This window comes from Platalea leucorodia, assembly GCF_965183815.1.
Source record: "Platalea leucorodia genome assembly, chromosome: 8".
In the NCBI taxonomy this organism is placed as follows: Eukaryota; Metazoa; Chordata; class Aves; order Pelecaniformes; family Threskiornithidae; genus Platalea; species Platalea leucorodia.
Genome location: NC_138830.1, coordinates 29950123 through 29966176, shown reverse-complemented (window position 1 = coordinate 29966176; position 16054 = coordinate 29950123). Strand labels below are relative to the sequence as shown.

Genomic DNA, 16054 nt, shown 5'->3' with positions numbered 1-16054 from the left:
GGTCCCAGAGCAGCCCCATGCAGGCAGCATTGCAACCCTCCTCACAGCGACGGTTGGAAACCCATTTCTTTTGGGCTCTCTGCATCACTGGGCCTGAATCAAGCAGTGCGGAGCTCTTTGGCTCCAGCGCAGGAAAGCAGTCAGCTGTATTCTTGACCTACAGCATCTGAAAATCCCCATTTATATCGATACAGCTTCTCACATCTCAAACGTTGAACACGTGGGCTTGAGGCCAGCGGGCTTCTTGCTTTGCCCAGGAGGGAGACCCCAGCACCCCATGTGTCATGAAAATTCACACCCGGCCCGTGCTGACCGAGGCAAGAGGCTACAATGCAAAGCATAGAATTACAAGGGTAAACATTTATTCATGGGCATGAGGTGTCCCAGCCAAATTGGGGCACCCGAATGTGGTTTTACATGGGCTTCTTATACCCTTCAAACAGTCAGGTGCAACACGACTTGACTAATCACTAACACCCACACTACCAATTACTAATCACAGTAAAACTTTGCAAAGCCACTTTATTTCTGCAGCATTCTTGCTGCTTCTCTATTGATCCAGGCATCCCTGGAGTCAGTCTTGCTTGAGTTACTGATCTGTGATGCCAGACTATGCTGGGAGGGTTTCAAAGATATGTTGGAGGGGCTGGGATGCCAGACTTATCGTGGTTGTCCCGGAGTATCCTTTATCTGGGCCCAAAGAGTTGTGGTGAATGGTGTTAAATCCAGTTGGTGCCAGTCACAAGTGGTGTTCCCCAGGGCTCAGTATTGGGGCCAGCTCTGTTTGATATCTTTATCAATGATCTGGATGAGGGGATCGAGGGCACCCTCAGTAAGTTTGCAGATGACACCAAGCTGGGTGGGAGTGTTGATCTGCCTGAAGGTAGGAAGGCTCTACAGAGGGATCTGGACAGGATGGATCGATGGGCTGAGGCCAACTGTATGAGGTTCAACAAGGCTAAGTGCTGGGTCCTGCACTTGGGTCACAACAACCCCATGCAACGCTACAGGCTTGGGGAGGAGTGGCTGGAGAGCTGCCTGGCAGAAAAGGACCTGGGGGTGTTGGCTGACAGCTGGCTGAATATGAGCCAGCAGTGTGCTCAGGTGGCCAAGAAGGCCAATAGCATCCCGGCTTGTAACAGAAATAGTGTGGCCAGCAGGACTGGGGAGGTGATTGTCCCCCTGTACTTGGCACTGGTGAGGCCACACCTCAAGTACTGTGTTCAGTGTTGGGCCCCTCACTACAAGAAGGACATCGAGGAAGTTGGTGAAAGGTCTAGAGCACAAGTCTTATGAGGAGCAGCTGAGGGAGCTGGGGTTGTTCAGTCTGGAGAAGAGGAGGCTGAGGGGAGACCTTATTGCTCTCTACAACTACCCAAAAGGAGGTTGTAGCAAGGTGGGGGTCGGTCTCTTCTCCCCAGTAACAAGCGATAGGACAAAAGGAAATGGCCTCAAGTTGCGCCAGGGTTGGATATTAGGAAAAAATTTCCTCACTGAAAGGGTAGTCAGGCACTGGAACAGGCTGCCTGGGGAAGTGGTTGAGTCCCCATTCCTGGAGGTATTTAAAAGACGGGTACATGTGGTGCTTAGGGACATGGTTTAGTGGTGGACTTGGCAGTGCTGGCTTAACACTTGGACTTGACGATCTTAGAGGTCTTTTCCAACCTAAACGATTCTATGATTCCATGGTTCTATGATCCTTCATGGACAGCTCTAAGCTTCCCAGAAGCAAAGTCCTTCTTTGCAGGGCTGGGCTGTCCTTTCGTTTGTTTTACTTAAGCATGAACAATACCAGAGTCTCCAGTAAAATTCCACTACCGGATTACATCGCAGTGCATCATGTGAACTAATATATATATTAACAAAGTTAACGCACTTTCATGCTATAAAGACCGGTGTAACGGCTAGGGGAGGGGATCTGGGGACCCTTTGGGACAGCAGAAGGCGCTCCGTTTCGGGCTGGCACTGCCCGAGCCCTGCGGGTTTTGCGAGGGGGCAGCTGCCTCCGCCGCCCGCTCCTCCTCCCGCGGGGCTCTGGCCCCCTCCCGCGGCCGGGCCCGGGGCTGCGCGGGGGGCGGTCCGCCCGGGGGGCTCCGGCGGCCCCGCGGGTCTCTCCGCCCGCTTTGCGGGGAGGGGTAACCGCCGAAGCAGCTCCTCCGGCCGCCGCACCGGCCCGCCTCCGGCCCCACGGGTCTTCCTTTTTCCTCGGTCGCCGCCGGCTCCGTGCAGTCCCTCCCCCGGGCCCCGTCAGGGCCGGGGCCACCCCCGGCCCGCCCCCGCGCTGGGCCCTAGAGAACCGGCGGCGCCCGCCCCGCCCGGCTCCGGCCGCCCCGCTCGGCTCCGCCATGGCCCCGCCGCTCCGGCTCTGCGCCGCCCTGGCCCTGGCCCTGGCCCTGCTGCCCGCCGCCGCCGCGCAGGTCGTGGCGGGAGGTAAGCGCGGCCCCGGGGCTCGGCGCTGGCGGAGTCCTGGCCCGGCTCCGCCGGTCCCAGCGGGGTGGGTGCCCGTCCCGGCACTGTGACACCCCCCGGCGCTCCCTGCCCGTGGGGATCGGGGACTCTGAGCCCTGAGATCGGCTGAGCCCGGCGGTCCCGGCCCCGCTGGTTGCTTCCCCCCGCGCCGCAGGGGATGGGGATAGAGGCCTGGCAGCAAGGGCTCCTCGCAGAGCACCCAAAAATCATGGCTTTGCAGTTACTTTGGACCCCATTTTTGCGGGACATCTGGTGCGTGTTGCCCCATGGACTGCGCTCCAGGCGTGCACTGGGCACAGGGTGGCTGCTGGCTAGGGTCCTGTGGCCACTCAGGATGGGGACAGGCAGCAGGAGCTGGGAGGGGAGGTCCCATCCTTGCTGGGAGCTCTGCGGGGTGCGATCCTGCGCAGCACAGGGTGCCAATGTGTCCCTCTGAGGTCTGGAAGATGGGGTGCTGAAAGAGAGGCTTTCCTTGCCTCTTTTCCAGCTGCCACTACAATGTAACTGTGTGTTTAGTGACGCTAACGGCTCAGCCAGGTCTCAGGTGGGAGTTGGGTACCTGTCCTGGGCAGGGGGGACTCGCTGGGCAGCCAGGCCCCCACCAGTGGTCCTTCGGAGGAGATTCTCCTTCAGGACAGGGGAGACTGGCTGGGGGAGCCTCAGGCTGAGAGCTTTAGACCAGGAAGAAGATGGGTGCCATCAGATCCAGGTGAGGGTGAGGAGCAGTGGGTGGCCGACTGCTTCTCCTTGGTGGGTGAGGATATGGCATAGCCCCGTGGATGCCGTGCCAGGTAGAGGAAAAGCTCTGGCAAAGGGTGGGGACAGCCCCCTTCAGGGGTGTCCCAAAAAGTCTGCCCACTCTTCTGAGCGAGGAACTGTTCTCCATGTGATGACCAGCCCTCTGACAGCTGCATGGTGGCTCTGGCTGGGAGGAGAGTGAGGACCAGCATGTGTTTTGCAGTCTTCCTTCCGCCCCAAGCCATTCACTTCTCTTGTAGCCAAGTGGCAAAAGCATTATCCAGGAGGCTTCTAGCACAGCAAGAGCTGCTCTCCCACCTCTGACCCCAAGGACTGTGGTGCTTCCCATGCCGTCCTGTGCAAGTGAGCTGGTCCCCTGAGACTGGGCATTTGGACAAAACCCAGATCCTGAAGGGCTGCAAGGTCCTGGAAACAGCCCGTTCCCATACAGCTGTACAAGGGTGGCTTTGACTTAACGGCTCAGAGGATGAACCCCAGCTGAGAGTGCCAGGAGAGGGGACACCCTGGGCAAAAGCAGACCATCAGTAGGAAGCCCGGTTAAAACCGCAGGCTTTCCTTTTGCCTGCCGATGGCCACCTGCGGTGCAAGAGGGCTGTTTCATGACTCCTTGTAAGCAGTCTCAGGGGCAGCACAGGCGCTGTGATGCTTTTCTGGCCTCGGTTGGAGAAACAGGGAAGACGCAGCTTCCTAGAGTGTTTAAAATCTGCAATCTCGGCCTCTCCAGACGGCATGTAAACACCCTTATCTGAGCTATGTTAATAAATTGCCCAGTTGTTTGGAGGGCTGCACAGAGCATGTGACTGTTGACAGTAGGTCACAGCTGAAGGTTTCTGCCAGCTGGAGAGAGAAAATACAGCTTTGCTGCTTGTGAGTGTGGAAAACAAGCACCTCTGGGACTGATTTTTTTCCTGATTAAAGTGCTGTGAAGCAGTGATCCTTCTTCCACCAATTACTGAGTAGTCAGGCAAATTGGTTTGTAGTTTTTTTTTTTTTTTAAACCACAATCAAACAGGCTGAGGCTTAGACTCTTTAGGCATGGGTGAGGTTTAAATGGCTGATCCTCAAGGGCTGGCAAACCACCCTTCCTGAGGATCTGGGGGACCATACCAGTGAAATGGCAGGCGAGTATCCTGTAGGAAGACTTTCCCAAAGAGCTAGTGCTGCTGGGAGCTGCAGGCAAGCCCAGGAAAGCCGCTGGACTGGGCCGTCTTGTCCTGTGTTCAGACCTGATCCGTTCCCCCTGCCCGGCTGACCTGCATCCCCTGGGGATGCCATCATCCATGGTGGCACTGGTGCTGAGAGCCGCCTGTGTCTATAGAGCAGGGGTCTTCCTCTGACAAGTGGGGGTGGAAACAGGTTCTGAACATGGGTGCAGATTTCAGCTGTGGTGCTGCACCCGTCACCTGGAGCGTTTCCTGCTGAAAGAGAGTTTGGATGAATTGGCTGGGGCAGGGTATGGTCCTCATGTGCAGCGGGAGGGTACAGGCTGCTGTGGGGACCATAGCTGCATGTCCTTCCTTGTGCTCCTCTGCTGCTGTTTTTCCTGGTAGTATCTTCCTTGCCTGGAGCTTGTTTGCTTGAGCTGCTCCGTCATCCAGTGATATGGGACTGCACTGCACTGCCTGCCCAATGCTTGTCCTTGCCGGGTCCCTCCGGACCAACCCCAGCTGTGTCCCCCAGTGGTCTGGCTGCCTGCTGGCCACAGCAGATGCTCAGGCTTTTAGGTAAATAAGACCCAGGGAGAGGAACGCACAGCTCGGGGCTTTGGGTCAGCAAGGGCAAGGCAGATGACTTCCATTTGTATTTGGGCCTCCCACTGTAACAGTGAGTGTGTTTTGAAGCTGGCAGCTCTTGCAGCAGCATTAAGCTGCATTGCCCCTGGTCCAATGGGAGTGACCACCTCCTGGAGTGGGCAAATCAGCAGGCAGGAGCAGGCTCTGAGGAGCATGGAGTTTTAAACCACTGAGAAGCTCTTCAAAGTACTTGAGGTGTCTTTTTTCCTTCCTGTAGATTGTCACCAGTATACGAACAGGAGCTGTGAGGAGTGTCTGAAAAATGTCACTGTAAGTAGCAGCAGTAGAACTCCCAACCTCTCGCGATGCCTGAAAACGTAGCGTGGGCTTTGCAGGGCTGTTACGGAGCAGTTTAGCTCCTGGAAGTGGGGCTGCTCCCCTGCTCTTGTCCTGAACATGCTGCAAATGCCACCCAGCCATGATGGTGAGAGGGCAAACACCCCTCAGTGCTCTGGGAAGAGGTTGCTAGAAACTGCTTGGGTTTTGTTGTATGCTTTTTCAGTCAAGTAATGGAGCTCCTCCTCACAGATGGGAGACGCTGTCAGAGGGACGCACACTGTGAAGGAGCTGAGAGGGCTGGACTGGCTGGTCAAGTTCTCCCTCCACCAGTCTGTGGGTGCTGTGGCACTGTGTGGATGCAGGATGCGTACCTGGGTCCTGCTAACCTCCACTGCCTTATCTCTGACATCAGCAAACTCAAACTTGAGTCAGATCTCACAGCTGACTTAGCCAGAACCAGTTTGACCAGACCCAGCCGAATGCTGGCGTTGGGGGTTGGAGCCACCAAGAGAGGAGGGTGCAAAGCTGCTGCAGGTAGTCTGGCTGGGAAAGACTAGTGAGGGCACACACAAACCTCTCCTGCTTATCAGCTCTGTGTCGAGTGGCTTGTCTCAAAGGCTTTCTTCTTGTCCCAAAAATGCTGCACAGAATAAACAGGAAGGATTTGGTGATCACTGCTATCATCCAAGCCAGGAGAAGGATTCTCAGCATCTTTACTTGCTCTAGAAACCTGCACTCCCCTCGCCTGCCTCTCCTTGTGCAGGCAAGCCTGATACAGCCTGTGCTGACCAAACACAACTGTTACTCCTGAGCATCCCGTTGCTGCTGGGTGGTACCTGGTCCTCGGGAGCAGGTGTTGGTGGCCCTGTTGCTGCGGCTAACTGGCAGTGCTGCCGTGCATCAGTAACACTGCACTGCTTGGTTCCTGTGTCCCAGTGTCTGTGGTGTGCCAGCAGTGGGAGGTGCGTGGAGTACCCTGTCCGAAGAGTCCTCCCCCCAGCCGACCTCTGTGAGCTCCGCTCTGCACGCTGGGGAGTCTGCTGGGGTAAGTGGATCCCACTCAAGTGATGACTGCATTTAGCACTTGCTGCTAAATGGCACTGACTGCCGCTTGCGCTAGTGGTAATGGGAGGTTTCCCTTGCCTCCCTTTCTCACTGCTGGTGTAGCAATGACATGCTGAAGTCAATCAGGGTTCTCCAAACTTCCTGAAGCATGGATGAGAAAGCGGAGTGTACGCAGTCCCTGCCTTCTGGCAAGAAGGACCCACAGGGCTTTAGCTATTCTAAATACATTCCTCATGCTTTGGTGTGATGGAGGCTTCCACATGTGGCCAGCACCTAGGAACAAGAGTGGAAGGTGCTCTGTGGGCAGCTGTCCATGCAAACCTTCCCGGTGCTCAAGTGTGCACACCAGTGTCTGACTCTTCAGCAGCTCTTTCCTCTGCACCCCGTGTGTCGTTCCTTGCATGGCTTCTGGCTCTTCATCTTTAGTGGTGTGGCTGCTGTCCCAGGCAGGCTCTTAAAATTCAGGGGCGCTCTTGGAACCAGAGATGAGGTGACTTCTCTGGAGGCCTGCATGGGCTTCTAGTGCTGAGTGTGCCACAGTCCTGCTCAGCTCTTACCCACCTGAGAAAATACCCTCTTCCAAAATGAGCCCTGCAGCCAGGTCGCCTCCCCGAGCTTTTTCTGGCTGACACTTGACTGTTGGCTGCCTTTCCTCCTTGGTGTTCTGTTTCCTGGTGGGTTTCTGGAGAAATTAGTGTCTTGTTTACACCAAGCTTGGTGCATGCTCATGCTTAGACAGGACCCAACTCTGGGGGGCTTGGGCAGCTAGGAAGCAAGCTGGGGCTTGATTTCTCTCACTTGTGCCCTTGATGGGGAAGTTGGAGTTGAATTGTGGTTGCCTGACATCTATTGTGCTTGAGGCTTGGCTCTCTACCCACAAGAGAGTTACAACTGCTCCCATTCCTTGTGGAGGAAGAATCTCCTCTTTGTGAGCACTACAGTATGCTTTTCCGAAACTTGTGTAAGACCTTGAAATACTAGTTTGTATGTGAGTAGCTTCACAAAAGGCTTCATTATAGAAGAACACATTCCTTAGCTTGTAAAACTCGCTTTAGAGGAGATTAGTCCTGTGGGAGATTAGCTCTTAAATGAGTCTGCATTTTTGGTGTGTGTGACTTAAGCCTTTATCATCAGGTGGAGGAGTGCCTGGTGCTCTGCCACAGACCTCTCTCTGCGGGAAGGGGTGATCTGAACCCAAGGCTCACCCTGAAAGCCAAGGTTTCAGAAGCACCAATACAGACATGCTGGTGGAGAAACTCCCTTTTGAGCTGAAGAGCCTGTTTGGGTTTGTCTCACCCCCACTGGGCTGACTTCCTATCCTTGGCTTTTGGGCTGTCCCCTACATGACCCCGTGGGTCGCATGTGACTCGCAGCCAGCAAAAGCTTCACATTGCTCTGAGGCAAGACAGTGCCGTGGACAGTCAGGTCTCAAATACCATCTTTCTCAAAGCCTTACTGGGAACACGGACCTGCAGACCTCCCTGCTGCTGGGTGAGTGCTGGAGAGGCTGCGCAAGCCCACCTGTGGGGACCAACACAAGTGTCTGCAAGCTGGTGGTCTGCTGACTCTTGGTCTCACTGGTGACCTGCTAGGCCATGGCAGCTGTCTGTGGTTGGTATCTGGAACCACATTCCTTGCATGGTGCTTGCCACGGTAGCCTGGGTAGGGACACAGTATGATTTGAGAGTCTGATGGCACAGTTGTTGGCAGCGATGAAGCTCTCCACTGGGAGCAGGAGCTGGAGGCTTTGAAAGCAACTTCAGTGGTGGAGCCAGCTCAGCCTGGAGCACCCCAATAAGCCTGCTACCGCTGAGTCCCTGCGGTGAGGGGACAGGCAGGCATCTTCTGAAATGCCCTGAAATGCACCACATGCAGTGCTCAGGCTTTCCACTGGGCTCATGGTCTGAGCTGCATGCAGAAGAGGGGATCAGAAGTGCTCTGAGCAGGCTCAGGTGCATTAGGATTTCTGTAACTTGGCTGCTGTGTGCGAAGTGGCTCCTAAACAAATATTTCCATAGGCCCAAGTCTCTGAAGAGTCTGAATCATACTTGGAAGAAACCTCTCTTTGGGGCAAAGGATTTCAGGTGATGTCTAGATATGTCTGTTTTGGCTGGTGTCTCTACTGTTATTACTGCAGGAGTAAAGTAGGATGACTGCCTCGCTGGGGCCAGGGCTCAAGGCCACTGCTTCACCACCGCATCCCAATGGGTTTTGCGCTGTGCATGGGCGAGCAGATCCCCCAAGCCCCGGGGAGACATGGTGGTGGGGTGCATGAAGCAGCCCTCTGCCTTCAGCTGCTTCAGCAGCACTGCTGGCCCCAAGCTGATAAATCCCAATGGATCTCGTCCCACTTTGTGTCTTGCCCAAGGACTCCAGACACCCATAAGTGCCTCCAGTCCACTGTCATCTCATCTTAGATGGCTTCTGAGGCTGGGTCCTGTGGGCAGTAACTCCAGTGCCAGCTGTGGCCTCTCTGTTGGAGGTTGCTCCTCAGCACTGAAGCCTCCATTTTTTTTTTCCTTTGATGGGTTACTGTTCGCCTGGATTAGTGATTAAGACTGCTTTGCTTCTGTTTCTGCAGGAGGAGTTTGACCTGAGTGCATTTGTTCTTGCCTTTCTTCATAGCCAGTACCTGAATGCTGTAGTTAGCAGCTACATATACTCTGTTGGTGTGTATGTCCTGGTGCCAACACTTGGTATACCTATAGATAACAATGTCCATCTTGCTTTCCCAGGCTGTTACGCATGTCTCCAGCCCAGTGATGGAAGCTGCTGGTGACAGTAGCTGTATGCTGGAAATGTAGTTACTCCAGGCAGCCATGTATTTGTGTGCTAAATGTGTTTTGTCAAATCCTTTAGTGAACTTTGAAGCCCTCATCATTGCGATGTCTGTGGTGGGAGGAACGATCCTTATCATGGTGGGGGTCTGCTGCTGCTGCTGCTGTTGTAAGAAAAAGAGCAAAAAGCAAGTATTGGAAGGGTTCCTTGTTTTCTCGGAGTAGCTCAGATGCAACCACTTGCTGTTGCAGAAATGAGTGCTGAGTGCCACTAACAGGCTCTTCTGTCTGTTAGGCCAGACAAGGATGACGAGAGAGCGGCCAGGGAGCAGGAGAAGAGGCGGGTGCGACAGGAGGAGAGGTGAGGTTGCCCCGCAGCCACTGCTCCTGTGTCAGTGAGCCACACTGCCTAAGGCTGCAGAACAATTTGGCTCCTGTCTGTACAGTCAAACATGATGCCAGGAAGCACGTGGGGCTTGACACGTGCAGCCGGTGGCTGCTTCAAGCTCAGAATGAACATAAACCTCATGAGCAATGTCTTTCTGGGGTGACTCGTGGATGTAGCATCACAATGGTGTTGTGTGCCTGACTCCCCAAGGGCTGCTGATGTGTGTGGGCTCTGGTGGTCCCCAGTGCCTCTAGGAGGTGGGGAGGTGGGCAGCAGGGGCTGAGCAAAGCTGGCAGCCTGGAGTTCCCTGGGTTGGGAAGAAGCAAGGAGCTGGAGCTGCTCTTGTTTGGTTTTGTATCGCCAGTCACTGATCTGTGGTTTTTCTGTTTGCTTCTTGCAGGAGAGCAGAGATGAAATCACGGCATGATGAAATCCGAAGAAAATATGGTACAGTGCTGACGCAAGTGATTCAAACTAATCTTTAGATCGAGCAGCCTCAGTAACTGTGTTCCTTGCTATGGTTACAGCTGCAGAGGAGACCTGGCCAGCAGGGAAAACAGTCTCTGCTTCCCCTGTCTCAGTGAATTGCTCTCTTGCCCTCTGGGAGCAAGAGTAGAGACTCTGGTCATGTCGTGTGACCCCACACAAGTGCTGCTCCTCTTGGGCAGGGAAGAGGTAGTGTTTAACACTCCCTGGGACCTTTGTCCTCTGAACTCACCACATGTGAGAAGCTGCTGGAGCTTGACTGGAGGGGAGAAGCAGAAGCTGGTAGACACAGCACCAGTTGTAATGGTGCTGCCCTTCAGGCATGGCCCTCTGGCAGCCCTGCGGTCACCAAGTAGCCAACAGCCCAAGGTCGGGGGCCAGGTGGGAGCCCGGATGCCCACAGCTGCAGGAGCACAGAGCAGGCACCAGCTCAACCATGGAGCCGGTCCTCTGTGCTTGCAGTGGTTCCTGAAGAGGTAGCTCAGTCCCCTGGGTTCTGGGAGTGCACAGCCTCCCTCCTGGGGCTGGACTGTCCTCCAGGTGAGTCCCATGGCCCCAGGGCAGGTGGGGACCTGCCTGAAGGGGACAGCAGCTTGGAAAGAAGCGGGGAGCAGCCAGTTGCTCAGAGCTGGTGGAGGGGTCTCTCCTGCCTGGCTGTCAGGGCTGCTGGGGACTCTCCGAGGGAGGCTGCAGAGCAGGGAGCAGTTGGGCTCATGCACACCAAGCATAGTGGTCTCTGGCTCTGGGGGGGGTGGGGGGCCGGGCTGTAGGGAAAGCTGGAGACCTTTCCTCTGCCAGCAGCTGCTGCCTGCTGCAGTTCCAAGTTGGGCAGGAGATCTGGGGGTCTCTGGCTGAGCTGGCTCCTCTGGGGAGGAAAAGTAGGCAAAGCTGTGCCAGAAGTAACACTTGGTGGGGGAGGCACCCTGTGGAAGTGGAAGAGCCGTGCTCCAGGACTATCTTGCCAAGCCAGGGGTCTGCCTTGCTGCAGCCTGACCACAGAGTTTGCAATCTTGTCCTTTCTGGCTGTTCCTCCCCAGAAGTGTTGGGCTGGGGCTGGGAAGGCAGTCAACAGAGTGGCACGGGGGCTTGTCATTGGCTCAGAAGTCAGCCCTGTATCCTTGCTCTGCTGTCTCTCAGTCTGTGGATGTAGGAGCAGGGAGCAGGTCTAAGAATGGCTTGAATTGAATTCGGGGCGCTCTGCTTCTGAGTCCAGCCCAAGAGAAGGAGCATGCAGAAGGGGTGCTCTGGAAGATCAGTCATGCTGCTGTACTGGGACTTTTTATGGAGTGTCTGGGAGAGGAGTTTGCCATCATGTCGAACTTCTTAATGGATCTCTCCTCCTGTGCAGAGGACGAGAGTGAAATAGGGCTGACGGCATGCATGGCTCGAGTAAGAGCAGGTCTTTTGGAAGGACTGCAGGACAGGAGGCTGGATGAAACACGAATGACAGAGTTGTAACCAAGAACTAGATTTCTTGCTGGCTGTGACTGGCGTGGCTGCTGCTGTCTGAATGAATCTGTCTTCTCTTCTAGGCCTGTTCAAGGAAGAGAACCCTTATGCAAAATTTGAGAATTAGCACCTCTGGACCTGCCCACCCCAGTGAACGGTGCCTTCCCACAGAGCCACAGGACTCCATGCTTCCCCCACCAAAAGGAGACCACTGCGGTGCCACTTCCCACTTCAGCTGCCACAGAAGATGAGCCAAATGCTTGGCAACACCGTTGTCCCTACTCCAGATGCTCGGTTTGCTCCAGAGCGTTGCTCTTGCTCTGCTGGTGCAGGAAAACATGGTGGCAATACCGGAGAACAGGTTTCTTCTCACTCACACCTGGGGTGGTAACAGAATCCAAAGCAAGTCAAATAACAGTCCTTGTCCCTGGCCAAGGGCAAAAGCAACCTTATGCATCTTTCTTACTCCTGCTTCACCGAATACCCTTCACACTCACAGAGCCAGGCTCTTCTGTCCACCTCCTTTCTTTTAAATCTTTTTTCTTTTAGTATAGGCAAAAGCCAGCAAGAGTTTCTTGACTTATTGGTCAGCAGGAGGCCTTGGCTGTTACTACAGGTGCCTGTACTTGTCCCAGCATGTTAGCATTCCTTTCAAAAAGCACAAGTTTCTGGTTATCTTGGGCCTCCAGGATGAAGGTCCCATGTGCATGTTCTCACTTGCAACTAATCTGGGGAAATGTCCCAACTCTCCTACCTCTCTGTGCCTTTCTAGAAAGGTGGTCTCTTGGGTTTGATGGCCACGGCTGATAGCAATACTGTAGGATTCGGATGCCTTTACAATGTGTTGACTATATATTAAACTGATTTGATTACTATCCTAATCTGAAAGAGTTTAATTCTGCTTCCACGCCAGGTACAGGTTGACAGCAATGGCTGATGGAGTTGTCGCTGTTATGTGGCCCTGGCTTGTCAGGCCCTGATGGGATAGCTGAGGGAGGCAGAAGCAAGGCTACCTTGAACTCTTGCTGGGCTTGAAAGGAGGAGTCTGTCCATGGAGATGTTCAGTTGTTAGGAAAAGCTGGGTGATGGGAGTAACGCTGCTCTATAAGAAAGGAGCTAGGTCTTTCTGCAAGAGCTTGGCTGGTGTCCTCTAGCACCCCTGAGAGCCCTTGTCTAAGTGGGGTGGCTGAGGGGCTCCTGCCAGCGTTGCATACAGACTAAACCCTGTGCTGTGCTACCTACGTAAGGGATCCAGGGGTGGGGAAAGGAGGATGGGAGCTGACTGCTCTTATATGGTCCTATACTTGACCAAAATTGGCTTTGCAGTATGAAGGAGCCTTGCGTGCAAGCAATACATCTACCTTGATAGTTTTGGCTAAGAGAAGCTGACTATTGCCTCCTGCCAGGTGGGGTGACTTGCTCCAGGCTGCAGATGGTAGCATTTCTGTGGGCTTGCATAAAATGCTCCATTTGCATTGCCAGGCTTATGGCCCTCGGACACAAACTGCTTGAGCTGAACTTCTGAAGCTAAACCAGCTGTGAAACCTTGTTGCTGCTGCGCCTGAGGTGCGCACTGGCTGCCAGAATCTGGCTGGCTTTTGACAGGATGGTCAGAGATGCAAGACTTGCAGGTGACTTCTAATCTAGGCTGTGTCTGGCTGCTGCCAGAGGATACTCTGCTTCAGGTGGTAGGAACAAAGTGAATGACTCTGCCAATGCTCAGTAAGCACCTGGTCTGTAACCTGGGCTCCTGTTAGCGTGATCTAGGCTGCAGTGCTGAGAGGAGGGCTGAAACAGTGGGGTTGGGTTGCCATGCTCTCATGGGTGCTCTCCCATCTTCTGTGCTAGTTTGTTGAACTGGCTGGGCAGGGGCTGCATCCTGGTGCTACTGATCAACAGCTGTGGGAGGTGGTGACAGCATCTTATCTGGCTATGCGTGGCTGGGAGATGATGCTTTAAAGAAATCCCCAATGCCCTGCATTTGGTTTGGAGCTCCTTGTGCAAACTGCCCTATGCGCATGGAAAACAAAGCGTGGAACTGTGTAAGGAGAAGTGAAAATGTTGACAGAGATCCTGGTTGTGCCCTGTGCTTTACTGGGTACACTAGCCTGGAGGGGCTGTGGTCCTCCTGCCAACCAAAGATATGGGGGACCCTGTGGGAGCTTTAAGAACGAGCGATGTATGGAGGCAGCTGGTGCTAAACTACAAAGCTGTTAGAGCTGCCTTTACCTCTCCTGGGCTGCGATGGGCTCCGGGTCAATCCTGCCCTGGGGATGGGGACCAGTATAATCCCTTTGGGCTACCTGAGCACTGCCACTGGCCCCGTTCCCAGCACTAAGGGGTGGTGCTTCCAAAACCATCAGGGATGGGGAGGCCCTGCAAGCAGGTTACCCTCGCCGGGACCCCACTCATTACAGGCTGTGTCCTCCTCTGCTAAACCAGGGCAGCAGAGGGACCTGCTCCACCTGGGGAACTGGGTCCCTGCCTGGATGGAGCATAACTGTGCCCTGGGGACAAGCGGAGGGCATGCTGTGCTGCCAGGCCAGCACAGGTTATTGCTGGGCAGAAATGCTGCGTCATCTGCTCGCATCCTGGGCTCCAGCATCCCTGGCCCAGGGGCTGCCTTTCATAGCCTGTGTGAGAGACTGGACTGTTAGATAATTGTCTCAAAGCTTGCTTGGCAAAGCTTGTGTGAGCCTGTGGTGGTAGCGGGAGGTTCTGATACCTGTCGGACACAGGCAGAGCGGTGGCAGAGGCATCTGGACCTGGCTGGCAACTTGTCACGTGGAAGGGGGTCGCATGAAAGACGAGACCCAAGATGCGTGGACAGCACATGAAAGGTGCACGCATGTGCCGGACAGTGAGTACGTGCCAAACGTGCCAGAGCCCAGGTACCGACTGCTGGTACCAGAACTCCGCCCCCGCCCCCTTCTGACCCTTTATGAAAGCAGCGTGAAGCAGAACCGTGGTGTGCACCCACCACCAAAGATGCAACTACGGACCAACGGGACGCCGCTGGATCCATGGTGGTGACTATCCTCTGCTTCTCTCTCCGAATGCTTGCTTAGTTTCCTCCTAATATTTCCTGCCTTTCCTATCGCTCCTTTGCCACTTACACGCATTCAATAAAGTGACCAAAGGTGGCGGCATTTGATCTCTTTTGTGTCTTAATCTCACTCTTGGGATCATTACAAACCTTCCCTGAGCCTGAAATCAGACCGGGACAGGCTGTGATGGAGCTTCTGCTAGTTTTTCTAATTACTTCTGTGAAGGTTGCTGGGTACAGGTATTGCATGGCAGATGCACTGCAAAGCTGGAGATTCCTTTGGCTCAGCTGGCCTGTGGCAGGGAGGCGAAGCTGGGTTGTGGGTGGCTGAGATGCCTGCCCACATCCTGGAAGAAACATGTCTGCACTGTAACCGAGAGTTGAGCCTGGCATCTAAAACGACCCTTCATGAGGATTAATTAGTCCCGTGCAAGGCCACTGCATTGGGAAGGCTGCCCTACACAGGGAAGGGGGAGTAGATGGTGATGGGAACAGCATGGCTAAAGTGGTGGGACAGTGTGCCTAAGTCCCCACAGGGTACACGGCCAAGGATGACAGGCACTCAGAGGACGCGGGTGGACACTTGGAAGAAGGGGTTAACAGGGTGTAACAGGGAGCTTGGCTTTGAGCCACGGGAGAGACGCTGCGATTGTGGGACAGCACTGCACAATAAGGCCAGGCAAAGCTGGTTCTGGGCCGATTTGCAGGGCAGGGCATTGCTGCTCTGCTATGTAATAGGAAAGGTGAGACAAATAGCCAACACCCAGAGGAAGATGAAATTGCTGGCTAAAGACGGAGCTGTGCGCAAAGGTCTCCAACCTGCACGTGGAGGATGACAGTGCTGAGGTGGCCCTCTGTAACTGCGGCTGCTTCCATCCCTACGCAGGGATGTGGCAGAGAAGGCAGCACCAGTAGAAGAGGGGTGTGGAAAGTCCCTGGTACCAGAGACTATGTGCTGAGTGTAGGGAGCAGAGCCCCGCCATGCCCTGCCAGCATGGCGGGAGCTGGAGGCCAGAAAAGACCCATCATGGCTGCAGAGGGTCAGGGAGGACGAGCCGGGTGCAGGGGACCACGCGCACCGCCTCAATGTCAGTAGTAGTGCCAGGACACTGCGCTGCTACGTGGATAATGATCTTGGGGCCTGGAGCTGCTACTTTGGAAAGGGCTGCCTTCTTGAGGAGAGAAAACCTCTCCTGGTTTACTCGCATGGCTGTAGTGAGCGTATCCTGTCGTGGCAGTGAGACAGCGATGGGCGCAGTCGGCTCTGCTACCCGCCGGAGACCAGCGGAGACCCATCACGGCTGCAGAGGGTCCGGGAGGACGAGTCGGGCTCAGGGGACCACGCGCACAGCCTCCCCTGGCGCCGCTTCCTGGCAGGACATCCGGGCCCGCCGGGGCCCCTCTGAAATAAAAACAGGGAGCATGCTGAGAGGGGCCATGCCTGGTTTCTTCCACGCCGGTTTGCTCGTTCCTGCGGAGATGCACGCCCGGAAGGGGAAGGGGAAAGGGAAAGGGAAGGAGCCCTGACCTGCTCTGTGAGTGC

At 55.0% G+C, this 16054-nt stretch overlaps 1 protein-coding gene across 1 annotated transcript; it reads left to right on the top strand.

The window, feature by feature from the left end:
* Positions 1-2304: 2304 nt before the first annotated feature.
* On the top strand, positions 2305-12270 carry PTTG1IP (PTTG1 interacting protein). Its single transcript, XM_082319158.1, has 7 exons — positions 2305-2430; positions 5239-5291; positions 6237-6345; positions 9225-9330; positions 9438-9503; positions 9931-9977; positions 11549-12270. Exons 1-7 carry the CDS (start codon positions 2346-2348, stop codon positions 11590-11592), a joined length of 510 nt encoding a protein of 169 aa, XP_082175284.1. The 5' UTR covers positions 2305-2345; the 3' UTR covers positions 11593-12270.
* The last annotated feature ends 3784 nt before the right edge of the window (positions 12271-16054 follow it).

What these genes read in the sequence shown, in the direction of transcription:
- PTTG1IP (XM_082319158.1), top strand. Translation starts at nt 2,346, where the DNA reads ATGGCCCCGCCGCTCCGGCTCTGCGCCGCCCTGGCCCTGGCCCTGGCC. An exon ending in TGTAAGAAAAAGAGCAAAAA is followed by an intron (nt 9,331 to 9,437) that starts GCAAGTATTGGA and finishes TCTGTCTGTTAG; the next exon opens with GCCAGACAAGGATGACGAGA. An exon ending in TGAAATCCGAAGAAAATATG is followed by an intron (nt 9,978 to 11,548) that starts GTACAGTGCTGA and finishes CTTCTCTTCTAG; the next exon opens with GCCTGTTCAAGGAAGAGAAC.